Source organism: Halichoerus grypus, chromosome 4 (assembly GCF_964656455.1).
Source record: "Halichoerus grypus chromosome 4, mHalGry1.hap1.1, whole genome shotgun sequence".
Classification (NCBI taxonomy): domain Eukaryota; kingdom Metazoa; phylum Chordata; class Mammalia; order Carnivora; family Phocidae; genus Halichoerus; species Halichoerus grypus.
Genome location: NC_135715.1, coordinates 160,399,092 through 160,425,479, shown reverse-complemented (window position 1 = coordinate 160,425,479; position 26,388 = coordinate 160,399,092). Strand labels below are relative to the sequence as shown.

The 26,388-nt window shown below is 42.2% G+C and overlaps 2 protein-coding genes across 6 annotated transcripts in view; one reads left to right on the top strand and one right to left on the bottom strand.

Moving 5' to 3' along the window:
• Positions 1-9,060, top strand: part of FLACC1 (flagellum associated containing coiled-coil domains 1) — a 42,603-nt gene extending 33,543 nt beyond the window's left edge. The window contains exon 16 of the mRNA XM_078070029.1: positions 8,920-9,060. The gene's annotated coding sequence lies outside the window, so the exon portion shown is untranslated. The remainder of the gene's footprint in view (positions 1-8,919) is intronic.
• Positions 18-25,993, bottom strand: CASP8 (caspase 8). 5 transcript variants are annotated; one of them, XM_036098567.2, is made up of 10 exons: positions 25,752-25,993; positions 25,081-25,152; positions 14,594-14,931; positions 10,651-10,756; positions 9,666-9,804; positions 9,513-9,557; positions 9,040-9,125; positions 7,064-7,205; positions 3,649-4,150; positions 18-2,338 (listed from the first exon to the last, which is right to left on the bottom strand). In XM_036098567.2, the coding sequence occupies exons 3-10, from the start codon at positions 14,896-14,898 to the stop codon at positions 2,203-2,205; spliced, it is 1,461 nt and encodes a 486-aa protein (XP_035954460.1). In that variant the 5' UTR covers positions 14,899-14,931; positions 25,081-25,152; positions 25,752-25,993; the 3' UTR covers positions 18-2,202. The 5 variants fall into 5 exon arrangements, with proteins under 5 accessions (XP_035954460.1, XP_077927314.1, XP_035954459.1 ...); XM_078071188.1 differs by lacking the exon at positions 25,752-25,993 and having other exon boundaries at positions 25,081-25,230; XM_036098566.2 differs by lacking the exons at positions 25,081-25,152; positions 25,752-25,993 and adding an exon at positions 23,439-23,602.
• Between the last annotated feature and the right edge of the window lie 395 nt (positions 25,994-26,388).

Below are 26,388 nucleotides of genomic sequence, written 5' to 3'. Positions count from 1 at the left end.
AAACAATCTCCAAACAATGTAAGTTAAAATTTTATTTTCTATTAAAAATATTATTTAAAAAATATATTATTGAAAAAATATTCTTTTTTAAAAAGCTTTAAAAAAAGACATTCATGCAGATTTAGAATGAACTAAATATATAAAGAAACAAAATGCAACTGCATGAATGGAGTACAGCATCACTAGCAAAAAAGCAAGTCAGGTATTGATTATATAGAAGCAAATAATAAGAGAAAAGGCTGTTAAAATCTTTTAACATAAGAAATAACAACTCCAAACTTATATATTTTTTTAAAAACTTGTAAATTAGTGTAGAGGATGGCTTGGAAAGGGAGAGACTGGAAGTACAAAAAGATAAAGTTAACATGCTATTAACATCAGTCTTTTCAAATATGGATTTAATGGTACTTATAAAGAGTAAGAACAAGGAAACTAATTCCTGGATTTTGTGAAATCTAAATCTAAACAGAGTTAGGGTGTCTTTTACCACTGAAACAAGGTCTCCTCGTAGCTCAGGAGAGGAGGCTCAGGTGTTTCTGGGATTGCCTGTCACACACATCAGAAGAGATCAGGTTGGATGTAGGAGCATTACACATGAGGTTTTTTTTTAGCTAGGTCAGATCACAAAAATCTCCCTCAGTGACCTTTGAGAGAGGGTCACTGGCATCCCCCTGCAAACCGTTAAACAACAGAAATTCAACTGAGTAAATTTAAAGATCAGATTGGATCAAATTGCATTAGGTCACTTTCCTAAGGGGAATGGAAGGAGTTTATCAGGCAGATTATTTCACCAGTGCTAACCAGGTAATTCCATGTTGACTGCTTAAAGATTACATTCCTGGGGAATTAAAACTGCATTTTGGTTAGGTATTAAGTCTTGGTTTGCTGACATGGGGTTTAGCACAAGTGACTCTATTTGGGGCTGCTGTCTCTCTCTCTCTTTTTTTTTTAAAGATTTTGACAGAGAGAGAGAGAGAGAACGCAAGTGGGGTGAAGGGCAGAGGGAGAAGCAAGCTCCCGGCTGAGCAGGATGCCTGATGCAGGGCTCGAGCCCAGGACCCCAAGATCATGACAGATGCTGGAGCCAAAGGCAGACGCTTAACGACTGAGCCACCCAGGTGCCGCTGCTGTCTCTTTTTTTTTTTTTTTAAAGATTTTACTTATTTGACAGAGAGACACAGTGAGAGAGGGAACACAAGCAGGGGGAGTGGGAGAGGGAGAAGCAGGTTTCCCACTGAGCAGGGAGCCCGATGCGGGGCTCAATTCCAGGACCCTGGGATCATGACCTGAGCCGAAGGCAGATGCTTAACGACAGCCACCCAGGTGCCCCTCTCTCCTTTTTAACAATACCTTTTAGGGGTGCCTGGCTGACTCAGTTCATAGAGCATGTGACTCTTGACATTGGTGTTGTGAGTTCAAGCCCCATGTCGTGAGGTGGGGGTCAGCGGGGTGGGGGTGGGGGGGGAGGTGGTGGATAGAGCTTACTTAAGAAAAAAAAAAGTCCCAACAGTACCTTTTAACAATTTTATCTCACATTCTGCTCCATAGAAGCATATCCAGTTAGCAGGAATGTAAATATGACTAATTCTCATAAGAACCAGGAATGAGGAATCAGCCCTTTCACAGAAAGGAGAAGGATTATGGTTTTCTTGAATGTGTCTCCCAGTACTTGAACAACATTCACTTATTCTGAGGTCTCAAGTGGGAAATTGCTTTCCTCATTCCCCATCTCCTTATGCCTTATAAAATCTCTGCACCACCATTAACTCTGTGTTCCAGGTTAAAGCTTTCGCATGATATCCTTAACTTTTTTTTAAATGCTTAACAATTTGAAGGGAATCAAATTATTCCAGGCTGGAAGCAGATGAGAGATGTGCAAAGAACATTCATTCTGCCACCATTTTTGAACCTAAATTTATGATGTTACATTTCTTTTAAACTTTCTATATTTTCTTATCTACTCTAAGTTTTTTAAAAACTTTTTCATCGAATCAAAAATAAAATTAAAATCCTACCTAGGGCTATAAATCTCTAGCTATTACTGCAAAGCCAGAGATTTAGGCTTAAATTTGCATAGGAATTAGTTTGTCCTGACTCTGATTCTCTCCCCTTCCTGCCATCCAAAAGAAAAAAAAAAAAAAAAAAAGCAGCATTTTACTAACAAATAAATTAAGCATAGTGTTATACAGCTAAACAGTAGCATCAATTAGGAGGGAAGAAGAGTTTTTTCCTCAGTGTGAAAGTAGGTTGTGGCATTTGCTTCCCCATGTTTTTTCTGTCATCCTTATTGCTCACTTCAAAGTTCACCTCGGTAAGGATGGTGAGAATATCTTCACCCCTGAAAAACAACAACACTGTGACCATCTGTGGGGAAACAATACCAGCAAACCCTTTCATCCACTCTACTTAATGACAGTTCCTTCCTTCAAAATGCCAGGCATTTGAAATCATAAGCTGCTAAACTAAGACGTGTCAAAGCTTTCTAGGAAAAGGAGTAGTTTCAGAGCTTAATAACTTACCTTTGGTTTACTCAAGATCTCTACTGATCATCAGAAACCTCAGAGTCAACATCAGATTTGGGTTCTTTCCCTCCTGATCTGTTTGTACCTTACTCTTCCACGTACTATGCCACTTGCCCCCATAATCACCTCAATGCCCCCCCGCCAAAAACATCCTCTGCTTCTGTGATCATCTACAATCACTTTGGGCAAGGGAAAACCCAATGTCTCCTGCAACCACTCCACCCCTTTCTCACCAGCCTCTGTAGGACTCGTGGTCTAAGTTACAAAAGGAAAACATGGTGGTGATGTTATGTTTCACTCCTTGATCTGCCATGGGAAATTTTTTTTTTTTTTAAGATTTTTATTTATTTATTTAACAGAGATAGAGAGCACAAGTAGGAAGAGCGGCAGACAGAGGGAGAGGGAGAAGCAGGCTCTCCGCTGAGCAGGGAGCCCGATGCAGGGCTCGATCCCAGGACCCTGGGACCATGACCTGAGCCGGAGGCAGTCACTTAACTGACTGAGCCACCCAGGCGCCCCTGCCATGGGAAATTCTTACTCTTCATACACTTAAAGCATGATGAGATATAGAGCTAGAAGATTTCTTGCTATTCACCTGTCAGTTATGTGTGCATTTGGGTGAACTGTGACTACAAAACCATCATTTAACTAAAGGAGGCATAGGGTATAATAAATGAGGGAGGGATATTTTCCCACATTTTGTAGCTTCACATCAGGCCAAATTAGTGGGAATATAAAGGGTTTCTACTCTTTGGTACTTCTCTCCCACAACACACCAAGAGGGTTGATTAGCTATGATAGAACTTTAACAGAGCTGGAGGATGTTAACCATTGAAATGGGTTATTACCTTGTTGGAAGACTTCCAAAACTAGTTGAGTTGGCTGAGTCATGTTTCTGCCTAAAAACAGAGCTGAACTGACTTTACCATCACTCCCTGCTTTATGATACCCCGACTGTCCTTTCAGGCACTAAATAAAAGAAACTCTGCTGTAAGTGTCTCTATGAACTAACGATGTTAACACTTGCCCCCCCTCTCCCACTTTGCAACTGACCTGGGAAGTACAGCTACGTCATCCATAACTAGAAATTTAGAAACGAATGAAGGGCAGAGTAGGCAAAAATTACCTAGGACATCTTTCTCTTAGGCTCTGGCAAAGTGACTGGATATACCAGGTCCCCTCCATGGGGTTTCGGTAGGAAACACAATTGTTCACAGTGGCCATCCCCAGCAGAAAGTCAGCATCTTCTGGGATATATCTCTTCTGCCGTGACGAGTCCATTTCTAAATAAGCTTCCTTCTGTTCGGAGTCAGTCTCAACAGCTATACCTTTCTGGTAGTTATCCCCTTGACAAGCCTGAATAAAAAAGATTTTGGGCTTGCCTGCAAGGGAAGGGCACTTTGAGCCAGTGAAGTAAGAGGTCAGCTCATAGATGGGGACTTCCCGCCCATCAGAGCCATAGATGATGCCCTTGTCTCCATGGGAGAGGACACAGCAGATAAAGCAATCCCTGCTAGTGTGGTCCATGCTTTGGTAGGATTTCAGAACCTCACAGATTTTCATGGCTGTAGAGTCTCTGAAAGGCACGATCTCAAAATGAAGCTCACTAAAGGTCTGACACAAAGCATCTGAAAAGTGAAACAAGAAAGGTCATATTACACCAGAATAAGCCCCAAACCACAGTCCAGAGCTAGAGAGAACACTGATCAGATTAAGAATCTGAACCAGAGGGCGCCTGGGTGGCTCAGTTGCTAAGTGTCTGCCTTCTGCTCAGGTCATGATCCTGGGTTCCTGGGATCGAGCCCCGCATCGGGCTCCCTGCTCAGCGGGAAGCCTGCTTCCCCCTCTCCCACTCCCCCTGCTTGTGTTCCCTCTCTCACTGCCTCTCTCTCTCTCTCTGTCAAATAGATAGATAGATGAGAGAGAGAGAGAGAGAGAGAGATGCTAGAGTACAAAGAATCTGAACCAGAACTGAAGAACAAGACCCTTTATATCACTGGCTGAATTCCATAGTTTTCTAATATTTATTGCCCCCAGCTGAAAACACTTCCAGTCCTGAGGCAAATGAGAAAGGGGAGAGTGCTATTGTTGGCCTTCTGTCTTTTCTCAACTAGTCTATAAGATGGGTAAGCTATTATTTAGGCTTACTACCAAACCAATCTAAATAATGATTGTATTACTTACATAATCAAAATAAAAAGCAAAAAAAAAAAATTTTTAATAGAAGCTTCATACTTATTTTATCTTGAACTCTCAAATTTGTTTATCAAAATACAAAATATGAGGGGCGCCTGGGTGGCTCGGTCGGTTGAGTGTCTGACTCTTGATTTTGGCTCAGGTCATGATCTCAGGGTCGTGAAGATTGAGCCCCATGTCAGGCTCCACGCTCAGCATGGAGTCTGCTTGTCCCTTTCCCTCTTCTCCTCCCCTCCCCCACTCGCACTTGGTCTCTCAAATAAATAAATCTTTTAAGAAAAATACAAGATATGAATGTTTAAAAAATCAAGTAGAACTAAAAGGCCTACTACAAAAAGCTATCCCTTCTCTAACTCTCCCTATTACCCAGTCATGTTCCATGAAGGCAACCACTTTCAACTTTTTACAACTATTTTTTGGTATTCACCTCCATTTTGTAATGAATTTGGGCTCTTTGCTATTTATTTACTTATAAATTTTAGACTTTGTGTTGAGTTCTTATTATGGAGGATGAGCATTTGATGCTCTTATACAGTTATTTACAACTTTTAATCGAATCAATAGTACTATGTAAACAATATTCTTTAATTATGTTTCCTTTTTTATTAAATTTTTTGTCTTTCCTGGAATTAGTAATTGCATTATTTTTTCATTGCTTTGTTTTCCATATGCATAACCTTATTTTTTGTCCAAGTTCTCTAAGATCTAGTCAAAATCTTTCAACATTTTCAGGGTGCCTGATTTTTTTTTAACTAAAAATTGTATATACTTAAGGCATAAAACTGATTATATACACAGTGATGTAATTATCACAGTCAAGCTAATAACATATCTCCTCACATACTTAATTCCTTTTGTGTGTGTGTATGTGTGATGAGAGCACCTGCAATACACTCTCTTAGCATATTTCTAGTATTCAATACAGTATTATTAAGTATAGTCATTATGTCATTCATTAGATCTCTAAATAAGTTACATATCTGCAACTTTGTACCTACCCTTTGACCAAAGGACAGAAATACAATCAAATATTATTTTAATAAAAATGTTTTGATAGTGGGGCACTTGGGTGGTTCGGTCAGTTAAATGTTCAACTCTTTTTTTTTTTTTAAGATTTTATTTATTTATTTGACAGAGACACAGCGAGAGAGGGAACACAAGCAGGGGGAGTAGGAGAGGGAGAGGCAGGCTTCCCGCTGAGCAGGGAGCCCGATGCGGGGCTCGAACCCAGGACCCTGGGACCATGACCTGAGCTGAAGGCAAACGCTTAACGACTGAGCCACCCAGGCGCCCCCATAAATGTCCAACTCTTGATTTCAGCTCAGGTCATGATGCCAGGGTCGCGACATGGAGCCCCGCAATGGGCTCCGCACTGGGTGTGGAGCCTGCTTAAGATTCTCTCTGTTCCTCTCCCTCTGCCCCTCCCCATGCTTGTGCTCTCTCTCTCTCTACAAAAAAAAAAAAAGTTTTGATAGTAAAAGAATGGCAATCAAAGGCCTGAATTCTCTTCTTCAAGACCAAGGTATATGATGATGAGTGATATAGCCAATGGACTTAAAGCTCTGTGGCTTTTGAAATCTTAGAATAGATTTGCTTGAATATGTGTTAAGAGACCATTAGCAGAGTCTTGATGATTAAAATCAACCTACATTAATTTTCTAAACTTTATTCAGTTAAAAAAATAAGGCATTACCTGATGTTATGACTCATAAACACCATTTTCAAAAATATATTGGATGAGTTGGATTATTTCTGTCACTTTTAGTAGTAGCCATTTCTATGTTCACACACTGAAAATTATTTTTTCGTTTAAATTATAAGTTCTCACAAGTTTTCATTTAACTTGTAAGTTCTTATAAGTTCTCTTTTAAGTTGCTCCTCCTAAAGAGGCTGAGCAAAAGAATTTCTGGCTAGTTTAATATTTGAAAATGGTATTTCTATTAAAGACTCACAATTTCATCTGCCCAACTTTTATAATTACAATATGTGGTCTTGATCCCAAGGCAATGTTTTCACCTAATACTTAATACATTCTACAGAAGCACTATTCATTAAGTTGAATTAAAAGCAAAGCTTATTGTTGTTGCTTTTTACTATAAGCCTTTTAGTAAGATTTGATATTTTATCTTATATACATTACTTTGATTAAAAAATTAATTTAAAAAAACAAAAGCAGAAAATTAGCAAATATATAAAAATGTTCTTCATTTCCACAAGGAAATATGGTTTTATCCATTTTTTTTCCTGAAACATGAGGCCCTATTGGTACAGTTTTTGTTCTCCCCTTTTGATAAAAAAACTTAGGTATTAGAAATATTTCACTTCTTTTCAGGGTCCTATTGTACCTGCATCCAAGTCTGTTCCATTCCTATCCTTAATGTTCTGAAGCTTGGGTACTTCCTTCCGTGCTATGCTAAAGTCATAATTGTTAAAGATCACACAATATCCTCGAGGTTTGCTTTCCATTCGGTAAACTTTCTCCGATGCCTGGAAGACAAAAATCCAACCCAGGAGCTGACTCTGAGGGTCAAACACTTGAGATGTGAACAAACAACTCCCTAGTAAGAAGCTGGGCTGTCCCCTTAGCCAAACTGGGATGCAAGGGTCCTTTGACCAGCCCTCCCTCAACTTGACGTCATTTCTCTGGTGAACCAGTTTCCACCCGTTCCCTTCACGCAGGATCCCCAGACTTCTGCCCCACAGTTAGTGTGTAAAATCAGGGTCCCAGCACTTGGGCCTCTTGAGCACTTTGCACATCTATTAATACTGTCGTCATCATAACATATTTTCATATGTTCTTGTTTCTGCTCAAGGCAGCTAACATTTGCAGCAGGAACTAGAATTTATTAATTTGTGAGAGCTCAATCAGGAGTTGCTGAATGAATGAACGTCTTCATGCTATCTTTGGGCTGCCTGTCTGTCACCTTGTTATTCTGTTGGCCATCTAGTCAACTCATCTGTTTTTCTGGGCTAACAGCTGAGGGCCTGCCCTTCACACGGGACATAGCACGGTCCCAGGACTTTGAAAGCCGACGACTTAATTTGGCTCTCAGGACCACAGGGCCTGGAGGAGAGAGACGCACTAGTCAGGCAGGTCTTGGCTATGTTGCAGGTTACAGAATCCAGACTCTCGTATCTGACAGCATCAGTCAGAGACGGGCCTGCGTCCTGACTTTCCCGGGGCTGTTTCAGTGCCGAGATACTCAGCATTTGTTGGGAAATTCATGCAGCTCCTCAAGGTAGAGAAAAGTGCTCTGCGCTAAGGGCTCAAATTCCTGGCTCTACTACGTAATAACCTTAAGACTCTGTGCAAGTTACCTAATCTCTCTGGCACTCAGTACAGTTAGCTGTTCAGTGGGGACGACACTCGGTAGAGTGCTTTGCTATTTGCAAAGTGCCACATGACTTTGGCAAATCCTTGGTTTTCAGACCTAGAGAGGTCTGGTAATTTGCTCAGGAGCCCACCTGTAACTGGTCTCTCTCAGCTTAATTTCAAGTCTCCCACTGGACTGATAGCATTCAGGGTTTCCTCTGCTTCCCATCACAGAGAGGAGTGAACAGGCTAATGAATCAGAATGTGGCTGGTGAATCTTTGAAGGTTAATAAACTAAAGTGATTGTCTAGAAAGGCAATTCTTGCACTGGCTCATTGAGATGAGAACATAGAGATGGCTAGATCATGAGCCTTTGCTGCTTACCCCTAAATCACCGTGGAGAAACAGTTTTGAAATGTCAGCCTAAAAGAAAAGGCTTTGCTTTTCCCGGGCCTGCTAGACTTTTCTCCCAAAGCCTTCTCCCACTTCGGCTGAGGCAGCTGCTGAAAGGGTTGCCAGGAGGCTTCTTGCTTTCTCGGCCCTCCAACTATTCCAGTGCCTTTGTCTTTGGTTTTAAAATAAAATTTTAGGGGTGCCTGGGTGGTGCCATCGGTTACACATCTGACTCTTGATTTGTGCTCAAGTCATGGGATTGAGCCCCGCATGGAGCCCCACATCAGCCTCTGCACTCAGCGAGGAGTCTGCTTAGGATTCTCTCTCTCTCTCTTCCTCTGCCCCTCCCCTGCTCACATGCGCTCTCTCTCTCACTCTCTCAAATAAATAAATAAATCTAAAAAATAAAATAAAATAAAATTTTAACACTTTTTTTACTTTTGAAACTTAAAAAATCACATTTTAAATTTGTCTGTTTCTGAAAATTTTCTATAGTTCTCCAAATTTCCAGTAAGCATCTGCCCCTTACTAGTTTATCTGACCGCTTAAAAGCTGAGGAATGCAAGAACTAGAATGAGCAACTAAAGAGAAAAAGGAGTCCAAATTTCTACACACCTCCGATTCATAGTCCTGTTCTCCTGGAGAGTCGGACATTGGCAGTACCCTTCGGGAGTCCTCCCCTACAAGCAACTGAGACATATCTGGAATGAAACATAGCAGAGAAGGGATTTTGGTAAAGAAACACAGAGCACCCAGGATATCATAAGGTCCCCTTTAAAATGAAAACTCACAGACCGCCTTGAACATAATATCCTTGCAGTCCACAGAATAAAAATCTTTTTACTGACTGACTCTTCACCTATTTTAAACTTGTCAGCCTAGGGCTGCAAGGTCTATGTCTTTTGACAGCAGGTGTGTACCTTTCAATGTGTAAAGAAGGTGACAAGGAGGCACGGAGCCTTCTTGATTTTAGGAGAGCAAGACCATTAAGACGTGGATGTGTGAGAAGGTTGTGGGGAGAGGAGGCAATGGGGGTATCTGATAGTAAATTAACTGAGTAAGTCTTAAATACGTATTTCGCATATTACCATTTGAAACTTCATCTAGACTTCTTTGAGGGCTCATTGTTTGCTCTGAATTAAAAAACAAACACATATTTGATTAGAAACAATCTCGACATAGAGGGATTTGTCAATTTAAGAATACATTTTGCTAATTCACAGCTGTCAAGTTATTTCTACCTCTGCTTAATTCTTCATAATCCGTGATTTTCTTCAGCAGGCTCTTGTTAATTTGGTCACAGATTCTTTTCAGGGTGTCCAAATTTCTTTCCCCGAGGATGACCCTCTTCTCCATCTCTATGAAAATATCAAGCAAGTTCTAGAAGGAAGAGAAATAAAGTTGGAAGACTGGGTTGAGGCATACCGGCTTTTAGATGAGATTTTCTTTTTTTTTTTTAAGTCCACTTTGTCCAGAGAGGGCCCACCCTAGCTTCCCAAGCTGACCCTCCTGACAGGATATCCTGGTCTTATAAAGCCAATAGAGCACCAGAGAAGCAATTTTGTCTTTTCTGGCCCAGGAAGAGAGAAATGAGAAGGTAGAGGAAAAGTGACATCAGGTGTCACCCAGGCCCCAGCCCCCAAGCCCTGTGCTGCAACCACCCGGGGACACCTCTAGGGGACGTCTGTGAAATAGCCTAGGTGCATGGTTGAGACAACTGTAGCCTGGTCCCCAGAGTGACAGCCCTGGGGACTGCATCTCTCCCGACACTGCCTCCGGTACGTGATCCACGTCCAGTCCGGACGCACGCACGCACAGAGTCCGCACGCACGCACGCACAGAGTCCGCACGCACGCACGCACGCACACGCACAGAGTTCCAGGTCCCAGGTGGTTGCAGAGCCTGCAGAAGTGGGGAGATGTCTCCAGCTCACCACTGTCTTGCCTGGCTCTGCAGGGCCCCGCAACGGGCTGTGCCTCCACAACCAGCCTTCTTCCCCTCGCTACTGACCCTGCCATGCTCCTGACAATGTGAGCAGCACTTCTCAGTATACGAAGGAATCGTATCTGCAACACTGCTGTCTGTCCAACCACTCTTTTCTTCTCCCCTGGTTGAAAAGTGAGAGTCCAGGTTGCTTTTACTGGACCAGCCCTCTCTCCAGTCGCAGCAATCCCCACCGGCTAACTCAACCTCAGGACCAAATCTTGGTGAAACACCAGGTCTTACCAAATCATCATGCAGTTTACATCTGGAGATCTCCTGGCTCAAAAGGAACTTAAAGGACCTCAATTCCAATTTGCTTACATCTTCTGAAATCTGAAAAAGCATGACCCTGTGGTGGGAAATGGAGACACTTTAGAAATGGTTTCTCAAATAATTTCCCATTTGATAAAAGAAGTGGCAGTGGAAACTTGATTCCGGTCACCTCCCCTTAAATGAAAGACAGCTAATGACATAATTTATGAGTTGAATCCTCGCAGAGAGGCTGCTGCAGTGACATGACAGACTACTGACTCGTGCCCAGCTACTCCACCCTTAACAGAGTTAAGGTCCGCTAACTATGCCGTTCAGTTAGTTTCAGTTAAATGAATTGTATTTTTCCTTGGTCCTTCACTATAAAATCAGGAGCTTGTTGCAGTAGGGAAAAAAAAAGTTTTTATTTTGGAAATTATGCTTTTCAAAATGCAAACTGGATCATCACCTCCTGGTCTTTTTAAAAGATTTATTTATTTATTTGAGAGAGAGTGTGTGTGCACAAGCAGGGGGAGCTGCAGGCAGAGGGAGAGGGAGAAACAGGCTCCCCACCAAGCAAGGAGCCCAACGCGGGGCTGATCCCAGGTCGCCAGGATCATGACCTGAGCCGAAGGCAGACACTTAACTGACTGAGCCACCCAGGTGCCCTGGATCATCACTTCCTAAATTAAAACTTGTTAGTGCTCTCCTGGCCATCAACATCAGTAGGAAGGCCCCACACTTGGTTCTGGAATACAAACCTTTGTGCACTGAGCCCAGCCTACCTCTTCAAGCTTCTCTAGCAACTCCTCAGCACCTGCCCCCATCTCCTCTCCAAACACACACAGCTGCCCTGCCCCCACCCCTGTATGCTGTGCTGCTCACACCCCCATTCCCTTGTCCCATCTGCAGACACAGACTCACCCACTAACAGCTCAAGTACTGCCTGAGTGTCCTCAAGGCTGCATTCACCACACTGTGCCTTTGTATCACCAGAAAGTTTACACACATGTTATAATTGTCTGCTTATGAAGCCCTCTGAGTCCCCTGAGAGCAGGGTATGTGCCCTTTCTGTTTCCATAAGCCCGGTGGGTCATGAGGTGCAGAGGTTAAGTGCAGAGGACCTGGGCTACTGGCGTTGGAACTTTGGTTCCATCATCTAAGAACTGTGTGACTGTAGACGTGTTGTACACTTTTTCCCCTCATCTGTAAACTTGTACATGATACAATATACCATTGGGACATATTAAGAATAATACGAATAAATTTATCTGAAGTGCTTAAACCAATCTTTGGCAATACATTGAGTGTTCGATACACAACAGGCATTATTATTTCCTAATCCATGAGAGGTTCTTGGGATATGTCTGTTGAAGGAACAAAGGAATGTTTAATAAGTCAGCAAACCTTTCACCATTATGGTGTAAAGGAAAATAACACAAAAACATGCTAACTTCAAATTAAATTAGAAAATTAAAGTTCTGAAAATAAAAATAGTGTACAAACAGAAGTTTCTCAGGATTATCATCTATTTCATCCTTCCTCTCCTGGAGTCTCTACCCTAGAAGTATTTCTCCAAAGTTTTCTCAGTTTGGCCAAGATTGGGTCCAGTCAAAAGTTACCGGCCCTTTTACCTTTCTTATAAGGTGTTTTGCCCTCTTACTTTCCTCATTACTAAAATCTACTGGCTTTCTTGTACCGTCACTGTCTAGAAATAAACCTGGGTAGTTTATAAGATACTGATTTTATAGGCAGCAATTATAATTTGAAAATAAAAATGTCTAGTGCTTTCTCGTAAATGGAAAGTGGCCACTCTAGCATACTTTTTATTTCCTGGCTAATATCCAACAATGATGAACAGTAGATTGTATTTGTGCTGACCCTTTTGTTCCCAAGCTAACGTGTTAAAGATTTAACAGACAGGGACGCCTGGGTGGCTCAATCGGTGAAGTGTCTGCCTTTGGCTTAGGTCATGATCTCGGGGTCCTGGGATTGAGTGCCGCATCGGGCTCCCTGCTCAGCGGGGAGCCTGCTTCTCCCTCTCCCTGCTGTTTCTCCCGCTTGTGTTCTCACTCTCTCTCTCTCTCTCTGACAAATAAATAAATAAAATCTTTAAAAAAAAAAAAGATTTGACAGACAGATCCTCCCTTGTTTGGGACTCAGCCTTCCACCAGAGAAGTACAGGTCACTGTCTGACATTGACAATTTGCCTTAGCCTTGCTTACCTGACAGAAGGAGAGCAACCTTCAGAAGACCAAGATGGTGGGCACAAGATAAGACCCTCCTAGTTCTAGGGTTGTTGTTTTTTAAGATTAATTGCTGCCTTAATGAAAAAAAATCATTAGGAAGATGTCACAGTCCCATTAAAACAAAGTTATCCAGTATTGAATGATGTCCTCCCCGACTCTCCTCCCCAATTCATGTCCACCCTGGATGGATGAATGTGACTTTATTTGGGAAAAGGATCTTTGATGATATAATCTTGTTAAGATGAGGTCACACTAGATCAGCGTTGGCTCTAGTCCAATGACTGGTGGCTTTCCAAGAAGAGGAAATTCAGAAAAACAGGCACAGAGAGGAGATTGGAGTGATGCATCGAAAAGATGAGGAAGACCAAGGATTGCCTGCAAACACCTGAAGCTAGGGGAGAAAGGAACATGAAACAGACTCTCCCTCAGAGCTCCAAAGGAACCAACCCTGTTGACACCTTCATTTCAAACTTCTAGCCCCCAGAACTGTGAGAGTATGAATGTCTTTACTGTGGTAAGCCACCCAGTTTGTGGGACTTCCACAGCAGCCTTTGGAAACTCATACACCCAGCATATCTCTTTTGTCACTTATCAAAATGCTCAAGCTTCGAGCAGAGAAAGATATGGTAGGGAACATGCCAGAATCTCAGGTCTCTGAGACTGAGGACCAGGGCATTCATAAATAGGCCAGGCTAGTAGGGGATAGTGAGAACGTACCATCACACTTGCCATCATTACTGACAAGAGAGAAGAGGCCATGAAATGCGTCACAGCTAAGGCTGGAGTAGAAGTTTTCAGAAGGGAAGCTAAAAATAACGCTGAGGAGCGTCTGGTAATAGGGCATGTTGAAAGACAGAAGTTGGTAATGTGTGCCTGTTTTTAAAGTCTGTTACCTATATAATCAGTCATCCCTCACAACTCCGGTGCTGCTCTTTCTGCCCGTGTTTTAATAAAATCACCATTTTGCACACACACACACACACACACACACACAAAAAAGTCTGTTACTGACTCGTGAAGACGTAAGAGAACATGGCTTGTTATCAGCCCTGGGTCCCACTGCCCCACAGGCAGGGAGAGGCCCAGCTGCAAGGCAGCGGCTGGACAGATGACTGAGGTCGCCACTGTCCTCCTGGCAGCAGCTGGGCTCACAGGGGCTCGGCAGTCTTTGTGGGGCCCAGCCTGGCCGGCCCAGCACGACGGGCAGCACACAGCCCCCATTGGAGAACCTTATGAAGCAAGTCTTTCAGGGTGGAGTAAAAGCCTAGAACCCCACTGAGAACGTCCACAGTCAACCACATGCAGGTGGGAGGGGGATTTCGGAGAAGCAGCAGGGATGCTTTATCCAGTAATGGGCAAAGTAAGCACAGGACGTGGACATCAACAGAGCAGAGGCAAACAGAAGAGTAGACAGAACGGGGAGAGAGACAATTCAGAAGATGGCTGTTTTAATATCAGCATACCTACAGGTCATATTTCACTTTGGAAACAAATTTTTTATTTTATGGTTTAACTTTTTTTCTGAATTATATATAAGATCTCTAAATTTCTTAATCTGGCCCTGGTGGGACATCTTCGAGGAACTTCCAAAGTCATATGACACAGACACCCGCAATCAGCCCTACCCACAAAGATGTGTCCATTGCACCCACACCTCCCAGTGCCTGAACTGTGGAGGTTGTCCCCACCTGTAGGCAGAGATCTGGGCTCTGCCTGGTATCTGAAGTTCCTGCTCCATCTCCTCTTTGCTGGTGTCCAGGTAGGTGACCAGCAGATCCAGTCTATTAATTCGGAAAAGCAGCTCCTTCAAGAAGGACAGGTTGCTTTCCTCCAACATTCTCTTTTCCTGGAGTCTCTGGAATAACATCAAGGGATCCTTGATGGGTTCCTGCTTTTTCTGTGGGATGTAGTCCATGCTAAGGAATTTGAGGGAGGCCAGCTCATCACTGTCCAGCTGCTCTCCAATATTATAGAGGCATTTGCTGAAATTCATGTTGGTCAAGTATCAGGAGAGTGTCGTCGTAGCCTAGGTCAAAATACAATATTATGTTCAGATGAGGAAGAGAAGTACCATTTACCAGTTCCTTCATTAAGTGCTATTATCTACTATACACTAGACATTTTACTGAGGACACAGGGAAGAAAAAAACAAACAGGACACGTTTCTGCTCTCAACTAGCTCACTATTTTGGAAGGTAGATACACAAATTAGCCAATAGTCAGAGAGTTGTGACCAGGGCACCGTAGGAATATAGAGGAAGGAACTCAACCAGGGAGAAGGGCTTCCTGGAGGGAAGGCATCTTTGGGAAGGAGGTGGGAAAGGACAATTCTTGCAGGAAATAATTTATGCAAAAGATGGAGGCGAGAATGTTCAAGTCAATTCAAGCAACCACAAGGAGCTCAAAAAAGTAACCATGAAGTGTCTGGGAGGAGGAATGGTGGGAAAAGGGATGAAGCCGTGGCCAGGAACTATTACAAAGGGCCTTGTACTGTGGGGGAAAGGGCTCAGGTTTCATCCCAGAGGTGATGGGGAGCTAAGAAAGGACTGTAATGTCATCCAGTTTGGGATTAACATTTCAAGCGTGGCAGATAGGGGCGCCTGGGTGGCTCAGTGGGTTAAGCGTCTGCCGTTGGCTCAAGTCACGATCTCAGGGTCCTGGTCGGGCTTCCTGCTCTTCGGGGAGTCTGCTTCTCCTTCTGCCCCTCTCCCTGCTCATGCACTCTCTCACGCTCTCTCTTTCTCAAATAAATCAAAAAAAAAAAAAGTGTGGAGGATAGACTGGAAGGGCTGGAGGCTGGAGAAATGATGGCGTCTGACTGAAACAATGGTGCTAGGAAAACGTGATGCAGTGCCGTCCCCCAAAGGCCTCGGGATCAGCCCCCACAACCGACCAAGGACCCACAGCTGGAAATGAAACCAAGTCAACTTTGTCAGCCTTCCAATGCAGAAATGAAACCAAGTCAACGTTGTCAGCCTTCCATTTCAAACAGTCTCCAAATCAGATGACGTGATATTTTCACACACTCACATGTTTGAGCAGATAGAAAAGGAGAGGGCAGTGTTTGTGGACACCCCGGACAACCTTCACGCAAACAGCCCAGAATCTGGGGGTCTTCCTCCCGTGAGCCCCTTGAGTCACCCCTCCTCCTCCCTGCTCTGATAGGCCCATGTTGGTGATAAAACAAGCCCTCGGAGCAGGGTTTGTACTGGATTCTTCAGAGGAGCAGGTGTGGGACCCAGCTCATAAGACGGCTGCAGTATCATCATAAACAGCAGGAAGTGGCAGGAAGCGCACCTGCAGCTGACTGTCGGGGAGGGGGAAAGTGCAGTGGTTCAGATTAGGGGGTGTTAGGGTCTGACAAAACTTAGATAGAAGCTATCTGGGGCACTGGCCCCAGGCCTAGGCAGCTCAGGTCCTCTGAGAGTTAGGTGCTCCCTCTGTAACATGGGGATCAGAACACCTACCCCCTAAAGTGTTTGACTAACTAAGTCCTGTAAGGCATGTGCAGTGATGGTCAGCAATTAATGAACAAATGAGGGTTAACCCAAAAGAAGGAAACAGATCCTGGCTGTGGGGACCCAACAGGAACTGGGCACTTGAGTACTTTCCTCACCCTCCTGGTTTCCCATTTCCCCAGTGGAAAACTCGTTGGGAAGAAGTGTTTTTCAAACTCTGTAAAGTTGAAGAACTCTTGGTTGACTCCTTACTCAGATGCTCCCGTACCTTAGGAGGTGGTCCCGGAGGGCTGCAGTTTGAGAAACTTGAACTAGAAAACCTTTAACTTCCTGTCCACCTCCACCATTTCCTTGATCCCACAGACTCTGTGCTCCTGGGCACTTTCCTTAACCTCAAATGACCTTAACCTGTTTGTACCTCTTTCCTCCCAGAAGCAAAGTGGATGAGTTCCTGGGTCCTTAAGCTCCCTGAACTAACATTCCTGGATGAAAACACAAATCCTGATTCTATCACTTGAAATAATGATCAAGTGAACCAGGACCCATGTATTTTCTATATCCGATGTTAAAATAGAAGTATTTTGGGGGCGCCTGGGTGGCTCAGTGGGTTAAGCATTCGACTCTTGATTTTGGCTCAGGTCATGATCTCAGGGTCATGAGATCGAGCCCTGCATAGGACTCTGCACTGGGCATGGAGCCTGCTTAAGATTCTCTCTTTCCCTCTCCCTCTGCTCCTCCCAACTCCCTCTCTCTCTCTAAAAATTAATTAATTAATTAATTAAAATAGAAATATTTTTTATTTGCACAATAAGGTTAAGTTTTAATCTTTTTATAAAGTACCTTGAAAGACTAGGAAATTTTTAGTTTTTCCTTTAAAAACAACTTCCCTCTCCCCCGACCCACTCTGATTGTAGAAGGAGTGTTTTTTGTGTGCGTGAAAACTGAGAATATAGTAAATTATAAAATGGTCACAGTTATCATTATCATACACACACACACACACACATATGCACACAAGATAGCATACATCACACATACACGCAAAGATACATTTATATAAAAATCAGAAATCAGACTGCTTATCCAGGTGTATACACCTATTTTTTTTCCCCACTTAATATTTAGAATGAATATTTACCCCACCATTAAATATTCTTCTTTGGCATATTTTTAATGTTTCTTGATCTCCAGCATGCAGATATAGCAAAATTTAGTTTAAGGAATTTTCAATTTCTTTACTCTTAAAAATAATATTGTATTGCAAAGCTTTTTCACATATCCTGTGCATATCTCTGATTATTTCTCTCTTAGAATTGGAATTATGGGGCAAAACCCTTTTTCTCCCTTTTAATCTAGAATTTACATCATTATTTAGACAAGTTTTCTTGACTCTGGAAACTAGAAGGAAGTGTTTTGGACAGATACACTTTGCACTGGATTCCCAAAGCCTGCAGAGCCTAAATCTTTCACAAAGCAATCAATTATCATGAAAATACTTTTATTTAGAAAAGACATCTTAAATATGTGGCTAGCACCTAACAGCATATGTTCAAAATGTAGCAAACAAAACCTACTGGACCTATAAGGGGACAAACTAGCAAGTTCATTCCCTAAATCACACTCCATAGAAACACACGTGTACTCAACAGGATATGTGCACGGACTGTCACCACAACACAATGCGTAACCCTGAACAACTGGAAACATCCCTAATGTCCATCAACATAGAAATGGCTAAATAAACTAAGGTATAGTCACACTACAGAATATTGTGCAGCAGTTAAGAAAATGCCCTCCATCTTCTGAAATAAAACCGATAGCTATCTAAGTCATGTTATTATGACAGTAAAAAAAAACGTAGAAAAAGCAATTGCAATATAAAAAAATACATCTACTTTTTAAAAAATACTCAAAGCAATACAATTAGATTTTCAGTGGTTACAGATACATATGCAAAAGCAGAAAATAAAAAGGTAACAGGGTTCTGGGAAGAGACTTAACAAATTCAAAAGTTTCTTCTGGGGAATGAAGGAGAAAACTAGAATTTGGGGGTGAAGGAGTGAGGAAAGAGAATGCTCTTTTCCTGTAATATGGTAAGAAGAATGTATGCACATATTCTCAGGTAAATGAAACTACTGTTAAAATACTTGAGTGTGTTCTTGGGTTTAAGGTTGTGTAAGAGAATGAATGAAGGAGAAGGCAAGAAATGACAATCTTTGGAACAGGAAATGACATACCATGGGCACATTAACCAGGAAAGGAGACCAGATCAGAGGAGCGAGCAACACAACCACATTTGTGTTTTGTTTTGTTTTTTTAAAATTTTATTTATTTATTTATTTTTATTTTTATTTTTTTTTTAAAGATTTTATTTATTTGACAGAGACAGAGATAGTGAGAGCAGGAACACAAGCAGGGGGAGTGGGAGAGGGAGAAGCAGGCTTCCCGCCGAGCAGGGAGCCGGATGCGGGGCTCGATCCCAGGACCCCGGGATCATGACCTGAGCCGAAGGCAGACGCTTAATGACTGAGCCACCCAGGTGCCCCTGTTTCGTTTTGTTTTTTAAGTAGGCTCCACACCCAGCACCCAGCGTGTAGCCCAACGGGGGCCTTAAACTCACGACCCTGAGATCAAGACCTGAGCTGGTATCAAGAGTCGGTCGCTTAACCGACTGAGCCCCCCAGGTGCCCTTACATTTGTGTTCTTAAAAGAAAAGAAAGTATTAGATGAACTTAAACTTTAAAAAAGAACTTAAGAGAACTCAGAGAACCTATTTGCCCCCAAAATAGCAGGAAACTTCCACACACCATTCTCAGAAAATAGAAATCTAGTAGAAGAGACTGGAAGATTGAAGTGGCCCAAGTGAAAACTCTGTGTTTCCTCCCAGTAGCAAATACACGTCCTTTCAAACACATACCAAATAGTCACAAAAATTGTCCACAAAGAAAATCTTAATACGAGATTTCCAAAGAGCACAAATAGTACAGTCCATATTCTCTTTTAGAAGTTAACGATGAAATTAGAAATTAACATGTTAATTAGAAGTTAACAATGAAAAATAACCAAACTGAACACACCTACAAAAAGGGCTATCGACATTGAGGTGGCTTTTTCCACACGTGCTGTTAGAACAATTGGGCAGACTTCTAGAACAAACTGAAATGGATCATAACTGAACTCTTCACATTAAAATAAGCTGCAGATGGATCAAAGCCTCAAACCTGAAAATTAAAATACTAAGGAAAGAAACATTGGAGAATTGTTTAAAATAATCATGCAGTGGTAAAGAACCTTTCTAAGTACAACAGAAAACCTGGAAGCCATTACAGAAAGGTTGATAAATGTCCTTAAATAATAACTAAAATAATCTGCCAAAATAAGCCAGACAAAATTTAAAAATAAATAAATCTTGCACTTGGGGGAAAAAGGACTGATTTTCTTAAAGTCATTTTTTTAAAAAAAAGATAAAGACCAACGATCCAATGCATAAACAGGTAAAGATCATAAGTACACAGTTCAGAGAAAAGTAAGTACCAGTGGCTTTATTTTTTAAAACCAATGGTTTTAAACATTTGAAAAGATGTTCAACTTCATTCACCAAAAAAAAAAAAGGCAAACTGAAATTATAAAAGACCATTTTTCAACTACCAAATTGGTGAAGCACAAAACTTGCAATACCCAGTGTTTTGAGATGGTGGGAAAAAAAATAGGTAGGTGGGTAATTTGGCCCCTATCGGTCAAAATATAAAATGACCCCACAATTTAACTTCCACGAGTTTCTCCAGCATTAGCTTAAACGTGCTGTACTTAAAAACAGGTACAGAGCTGCTCATGGCAGTGCTGCTCGACAGAACAAAGGGGCAGAAACCACTCGTTATCGGTATCAGAAGTTCAATGAAACCTTACTCAGATATTTAAAAAGAATAGGAAGACCACCATGATTGGATTTGTGTGATCTATACAAGGTCTTATGAAGTGGTGTGTGGATTTGTGTATTTACAGATCTTTGAACAGAACCAACACACAGGAAGCTGCTTCAGTGATTGCGTGGGAGGAGAGGAACTAGAAGCCCCGTGGTGGAGTGGACGCCGGGGCGGCAGGAAAGTCAGGCTTGCCGCTTGAATTTTTAGGAGGTGCATGTATTACTTATTCTACGTGGACTTATATGTAGATGAAAATCACTACTTTTTTTTTTTTTTCAAAGATTCCATTCATTTATTTGACAAAGACAGAGAGCAGGAGAGCACGAGCAGTCGGAGAGGCAGAAGGAGAAGCAGGCTCCCCACCGAGCAGGGGGCCCGATGCGGGGCTCGATCCCAGGAACCTGGGACCATGACCTGAGCCGAAGACAGATGCTTAACCAACTGAGCCACACAGGCGCCCCAAAAATCATTACGTAAAGACCCATTTTCATTCATAAGGTGGAAAGGATCTAAACTAGGCCCAGCTCTGTTTAGCACCATTAGCTCCAATGTCCTTAAAATTTTAAATCAGTTCTAACCTCGGTTAAAATCTCCTTTTACAGAATTAAATGATTATCAAACGAAAGCGGAATCTTTTTCCTTCGATATTTTTGTCTGATAACAACGCTTATTGTATTCATTTTAGAAAGTACAGAAAAGATAAAAAGGAAAATAAAAATTACCTATAATTCCACCATCCAAAGATAATCACCTAATAATATTTTACTATCTTTCCTACCAAGCATTTTATATATATATATATATATTTATATTTTATCATACCACATTTCTGAGGTATAAGTGGAATTTTCACTGGTAATATTGTAAGTACATCTTGATACCGTCCCTTTTTTCTTCTACAGCACAGATTTTAAAATTTGTAAAGTATGAAATCATAGGATTGGACCATAATGTATGTAACCAGTTTCTGCTTATATTTAGAATAAGATCTTAAGATGTAAATCTCCATGTACACCTCTGATTATTTTCTTAGAATAATTTCCTAGAAGTAGTAATTACCGAGCCCAAAGGAATAAACCTTCTTTAAGTCTTTTGTTACATATTTAATAGCATTTTCTGACAGTATATAATAATAATAATAATAACAACAATAATAATACAATCCAAGGCCAGGATGATATGAGTTTGGTTATAACATGATTGGCACTTGGCTCCTGTCCTCTGTAGCTGCCTCATCTCATTCATTTTATTATCTTTGCAGTAATTAGAAAATGCTTTCTAAATGACTTCTGCATCACATGAAAATGGAGAGTTAGTAGGGAAAATGTTGGCAAGGCCTCTTTCTGGTCCAGGTTTTACAGGACACGCTATCACATAATATTCAGTCTTGGTTTGTTTACGTCACACACCTCTCTAGTCATAGTGCCTGGAAAGCAATTAGCTGCAACAGAATTTTATACCTTTGACAAAGGGCCGCCTCTGGGCACTGAGATCCATGGGTACACGGACCGTGGGATGGTTCTTGTTTTATGGCACCGAGGTTTACTGCATAAGATCATGGGCTAGAAACTTTGTTACAGTAATATTTTTAAAAGAGCATTTATTGGGGCGCCTAGGTGGCTCAGTCGTTAGGCGTCTGCCTTCGGCTCAGATCATGATCCCAGGGTTCTGGGATCGAGCCCCGCATCGGGCTCCCTGCTCCGCGGAAAGCCTGCTTCTCCCTCTCCCACTCCCCCTGCTTGTGTTCCCTCTCTCACTGTGTCTCTCTCTGTCAAATAAATAAATAAAATCTTAAAAAAAAAATAAATAAAAGAGCATTTATTGTTGTATTTTTCTGATCCTAAAATAGTAAAAGTCACACTTATTCCTTAGAGAAAGTACAGAAAAGTATAAAAAGAAAAAGAAAAATCACTTAGAAACTCATCATTTAGAAGTAACTCTTTTGTTACACTTAGTGGTTTCCTTCCACTTATATTCGTGTGCATGTGTGTGTAAATACATATATATAATGTGTTCATATACATACATAAAAGATATAAATTTGAATATTTTCATATATAATGCATACAAGGCAGAAGAAAGAGATGGGGATGCAATACCGCCAGGAAGTTTTCTTTCACTTTCAATTATATGATATCTGTTAAATCATAACTCTATATAAATAGATTTGTATTATACAATAAGTATCTTTAATATTTTTAATAATAAATTTATGCCCCGAAGTATTTGATGTAAATAAATGTTCGTATTATGATATACAGGTGTTTATATCTATGTAAACGTAAAAATATCTTTTTGACTTATTTTACTACCAGTCTCTGAAGAAATTGGTATTATCGTCTTCATGTTACCATTGTGAAAAATCAGCTTAGAAATAAGCTCGTAGGAGAGGTGTCAGGCTCAGATTTGAGCATCTCCCTAGAGGGTTTCAACGACAGGCCCTGCAAAGATTTAGATTTTATTCTGCTTGCAGCTGGAAGCCAGTGAAGGAATTTAACTAAAAAAAAAGGACATGTAATCATAATATTTTCAAAGATTAAAATATAAAAAAATTTTTGAAAGACAAAAATACTCCCAAAACACAAAACCAGGAATTCTTGGGGCGCCTCGGTGGCTCAGTTGGTTAAGCGGCTGCCTTCGGCTCAGGTCATGATCCTGGAGTCCCAGGATCGAGTCCCGCATCGGACTCCCTGCTCGTCAGGGAGTCTGCTTCTCCCTCTGACCCTCCCCTGTCTCATGTGCTCTCTCTCTCTCTCTCAAATAAATAAATAAAATCTAAAAAAAAAAAAAAGACAAAAAACCAGGAATTCTTAATAAATCCACTACAGCAGAGAGAGTGACCCCACAGAGCCTGACGAATCAGAGTGGTATGTGCCGGAGCCCAGATTTAGATGGTGTCCCCGCCTTCCAGAGTCCCAAGTCTACCCCTGCTTAGGCCACGATTCAATTAAGGATAAGGTCTCTGTACAAACAGTCATACTTGGAGCATTCCAGAAAAACCGCACCTAAGCTGGAGAGGGCCTTAAGCTCTGGAATCTACGGGGCTCTCGCCATGGCTCTCAGAGGGACTACTAATTCTTATGGTTTTCCCACCCTCAGCGGCCTAGAAAATTCTAGAATCAAAGGTCTTTCTCCCGGGAGGCCCAACCAACCTTACCAAAGAAGCCAATCCTGGGACCCTCACAGTGGCAGCAGCTTCTTCACAGGCCTGTTTTCTCCCGAAGTGACTAAAACAAGAGTGAAGGGCCGCGACTGAAACAAGAGTGAAGGGCCGAGGAAGAATAGGTACTGCTCGCTCTACTTCCTGTTTACGAAATGACTGACTCATTTAGGCTGAGTAAGGCCGGCTTGCGCCTGAGCAGCACCTCCTCCCAGAACGCAAGAATCTGAGAGGAACAGGGGACAGGGTGTTTGGGGCCGGGGGGGGGGGGGGGGGTGCGGGTACGGGGCCACCTGAGCTTTGGCTCTGGCTGTGTGACTTTGGATGGGTCATTTTGCCTTTGGGGCCTCTTTTACCACATTCCAAAATGAGGAAGTTGGACTGGATGGTAATCAAGAGCCTCTTCATTCCGTATTTCAGGAATTTACAGATTTTTCTGGGTTCATTATGAAGACTTGAATGTTTTCATTCAGTAATATTGATTGAGCACTTCTGAGAGATCTGAAAACTGTGGGGTCCTCATCATGGCTCTCAGAGGGTCAGCTAAGCCCCACAGCTAACTCTCATGGTTTCCCATCTACACTAGAATATGGTGGCCCTGAGCCCACCATATCCTACCCTCAGCAGCCTGGAAAACTCTAGAATCAAAGCCCTTTCTCCTGAAAGGCCCAGATGACCTTACCAAAGAGACAAACAAATCCTAGGGTCCTCAGCATGGTCTGGGCCCTGGAGATATAACTGCACAAAACACACTTAGCCCAGCCTTTTTGCTGTGAATCAACTGAAATGTTTTCTGATGTTCAAAGTAGAAAGAAAAAAAATCAAACACTGCTCTTCTTTGAAATTGTCTTTTTTCTTTCCCCAAATAGAATATAAGCTCTCAGAAGGCTGAGACCCACCTTAGAGCTGAGAGCATTAAAGGAGGTGTCTGGAAGTGCCTCTTCACCTGTAGAGGGCCAGGTAAAGTACTATCGATGCCCTTCACTCCCACTTCATTCTGCCCATCAAGTCTGAGTGAGAACACAGCAACACAAGGAGTTAAATCCTAACCTAGGAGGGATTCCCTGATGTTCTTCCTGAGCATCGCCCCAAGCATTCATTCCACTGTTTTGTGACCAGTTCCTGTGCTGGGCTGTGAGCTTCACAAGGGCAGGAGCACATCTTTCATGTCTGTGTTCCCAGAACCTACCACGGGAGGAGCAATATCTATGACCTCCAAACAGTTCCTACAAATCGACGAGAAGAAGAAAGCCTGTAAAGAGACAATGGGTCTGAACATGGAGTTCCTTGACAGGGACTTGCTTACAAAGCCAAAGTGTACGAGGTGATGCTCAGACACTTTAATAATCTGAGAAATGCAAAATAAGGCAACATGATACCCACTTTCTACCCAACAGATTGGCCAAGGTTTGCAAGTGGGATCAGACCAAGGATTGGTGGGCAAGTTCTTATGTCGTCCTTATAGAGGATTGTGAAGACTGTCCAGCATGTAATACCCCATAGGGCTTAGAAAGTGGGACCTGGCAAAACATAGAACTTCAAGTGCAAGAGTGCTCCCTTAAAAAAAAAGAAGCAGAATGAGCAAAATACAATCCAAATAATACTAATAAATAGTAATAATTGCAAGTACTTACTGAGAATTTAGTAGCGCCAGTCACTGTTGCAAGTGGTTAACGTGTATTATCTCATTCAATCCTCAGGACCGCCTCATGAGGTAGTACGAATCCCATACGATGTTGAGGAAACAGAAGCACAGAGAAATTACTTACTTGTTCCAGCTCATAGTTAAAAAAATAGTGTGTTCACACAAAACAACGATACATTTTGCAAAGATACAGATCAATTCAGTGATAGTTATCAAAAGATTTAGAGAGCTGTCTTTTGGGAGGCAGCGGGGGGAGGGGCAATGGAGGAGGGGTAGGAAGTGGCGGGGGGAGGAGATGGAAGAAAGTGCCAATGAGGCGGTGGGCGGCATCTGAGAGATTAACTCAACCCTCTGCCCAAATGGAAAAGAAAACCAATGAAGTAGGTAAAGGATGTCTCCTGGAATCTCTAAACTGATCCGGCGGGGGAGAGACACTGTGTCTGTATTTGAAGCAGCAGGGGAGACACTAAGAAGAGAAATGTAGCAGAGTATTGGAGATCCCTCAGAGTTAAAATGTAGCAAAGCCCTCGGCTGTGGTGCAGAGAGAAAGCCCACTCAGAGATGTGGGGCCCTGGCAGGATCCTGAGGTGTCCCCACTCTGCCCACTGAGTGAGTCCCGGAAACATGGTATTCAGAAGCCATTCTGCTCCAGGCACTCACCTGCTCCACCCTGTCCCAGTGACATCATAGAGTGCCCAGGGCCAAGACCCCTGAACTGCCCAATTTCACCCAGACTCTTAAGTCCTGTCCACCCAGCCAGAGAAAAGTCCCTTGAAGGAGGGTGGGGACAGAAACACCTCCAGGAAGTTTCCTTTTACTTTCGCTAACTCCACTTTCTGCCTCCCTCAGCGGATTCACTTCTTGTTCTCCACATTCAGAATTTAGTAGTGAATTCAGCAGGGCTTAAAAAAAAAAAAAAATCCCAAGAGACAAGAGCAGAATCTGGTCTTCAGCAAGCAAGGAAGAAAATTCCTCAACAGAAAGATCTAGAAAATAAATTTGATTCCCAAAGTGAGAGGACAGAGATGACTCACTCGAACAAGAAATGTTTCTTAAAGGAACAGGTGTCCAATTTCCAACCATTCAGAAGAGGGACTTTGGCAATTTGTCAACATGTAAACTAACTGGTTAGTGAGGGGGGGCAGAGTATGCCACCCCAAAATATACCACTTTGCATATGTATTATTTTTAATTAGAGTTTCTTGAGAAATAACCAGTGCAAGAAGGACAGTTGGAACCTCCTTTTCCTCCTGAAAGCAGAAAATAAATCTCTGATGTGAAAGCTACCCTCCCTTAG

Bases quoted from the DNA above. Each gene is read 5' to 3' on its own strand.
- CASP8 (XM_036098567.2), bottom strand. From the start codon at position 14,898: ATGAATTTCAGCAAATGCCTCTATAATATTGGAGAGCAGCTGGACAGT. The intron at 9,126-9,512 runs GTAATATGCGAA...GTTTCATTCCAG, and splicing joins TCTAGATGAAGTTTCAAATG to ATATGTCTCAGTTGCTTGTA. The intron at 7,206-9,039 runs GTGTGTAGAAAT...TTTGTCTTCCAG, and splicing joins AACAGGACTATGAATCGGAG to GCATCGGAGAAAGTTTACCG.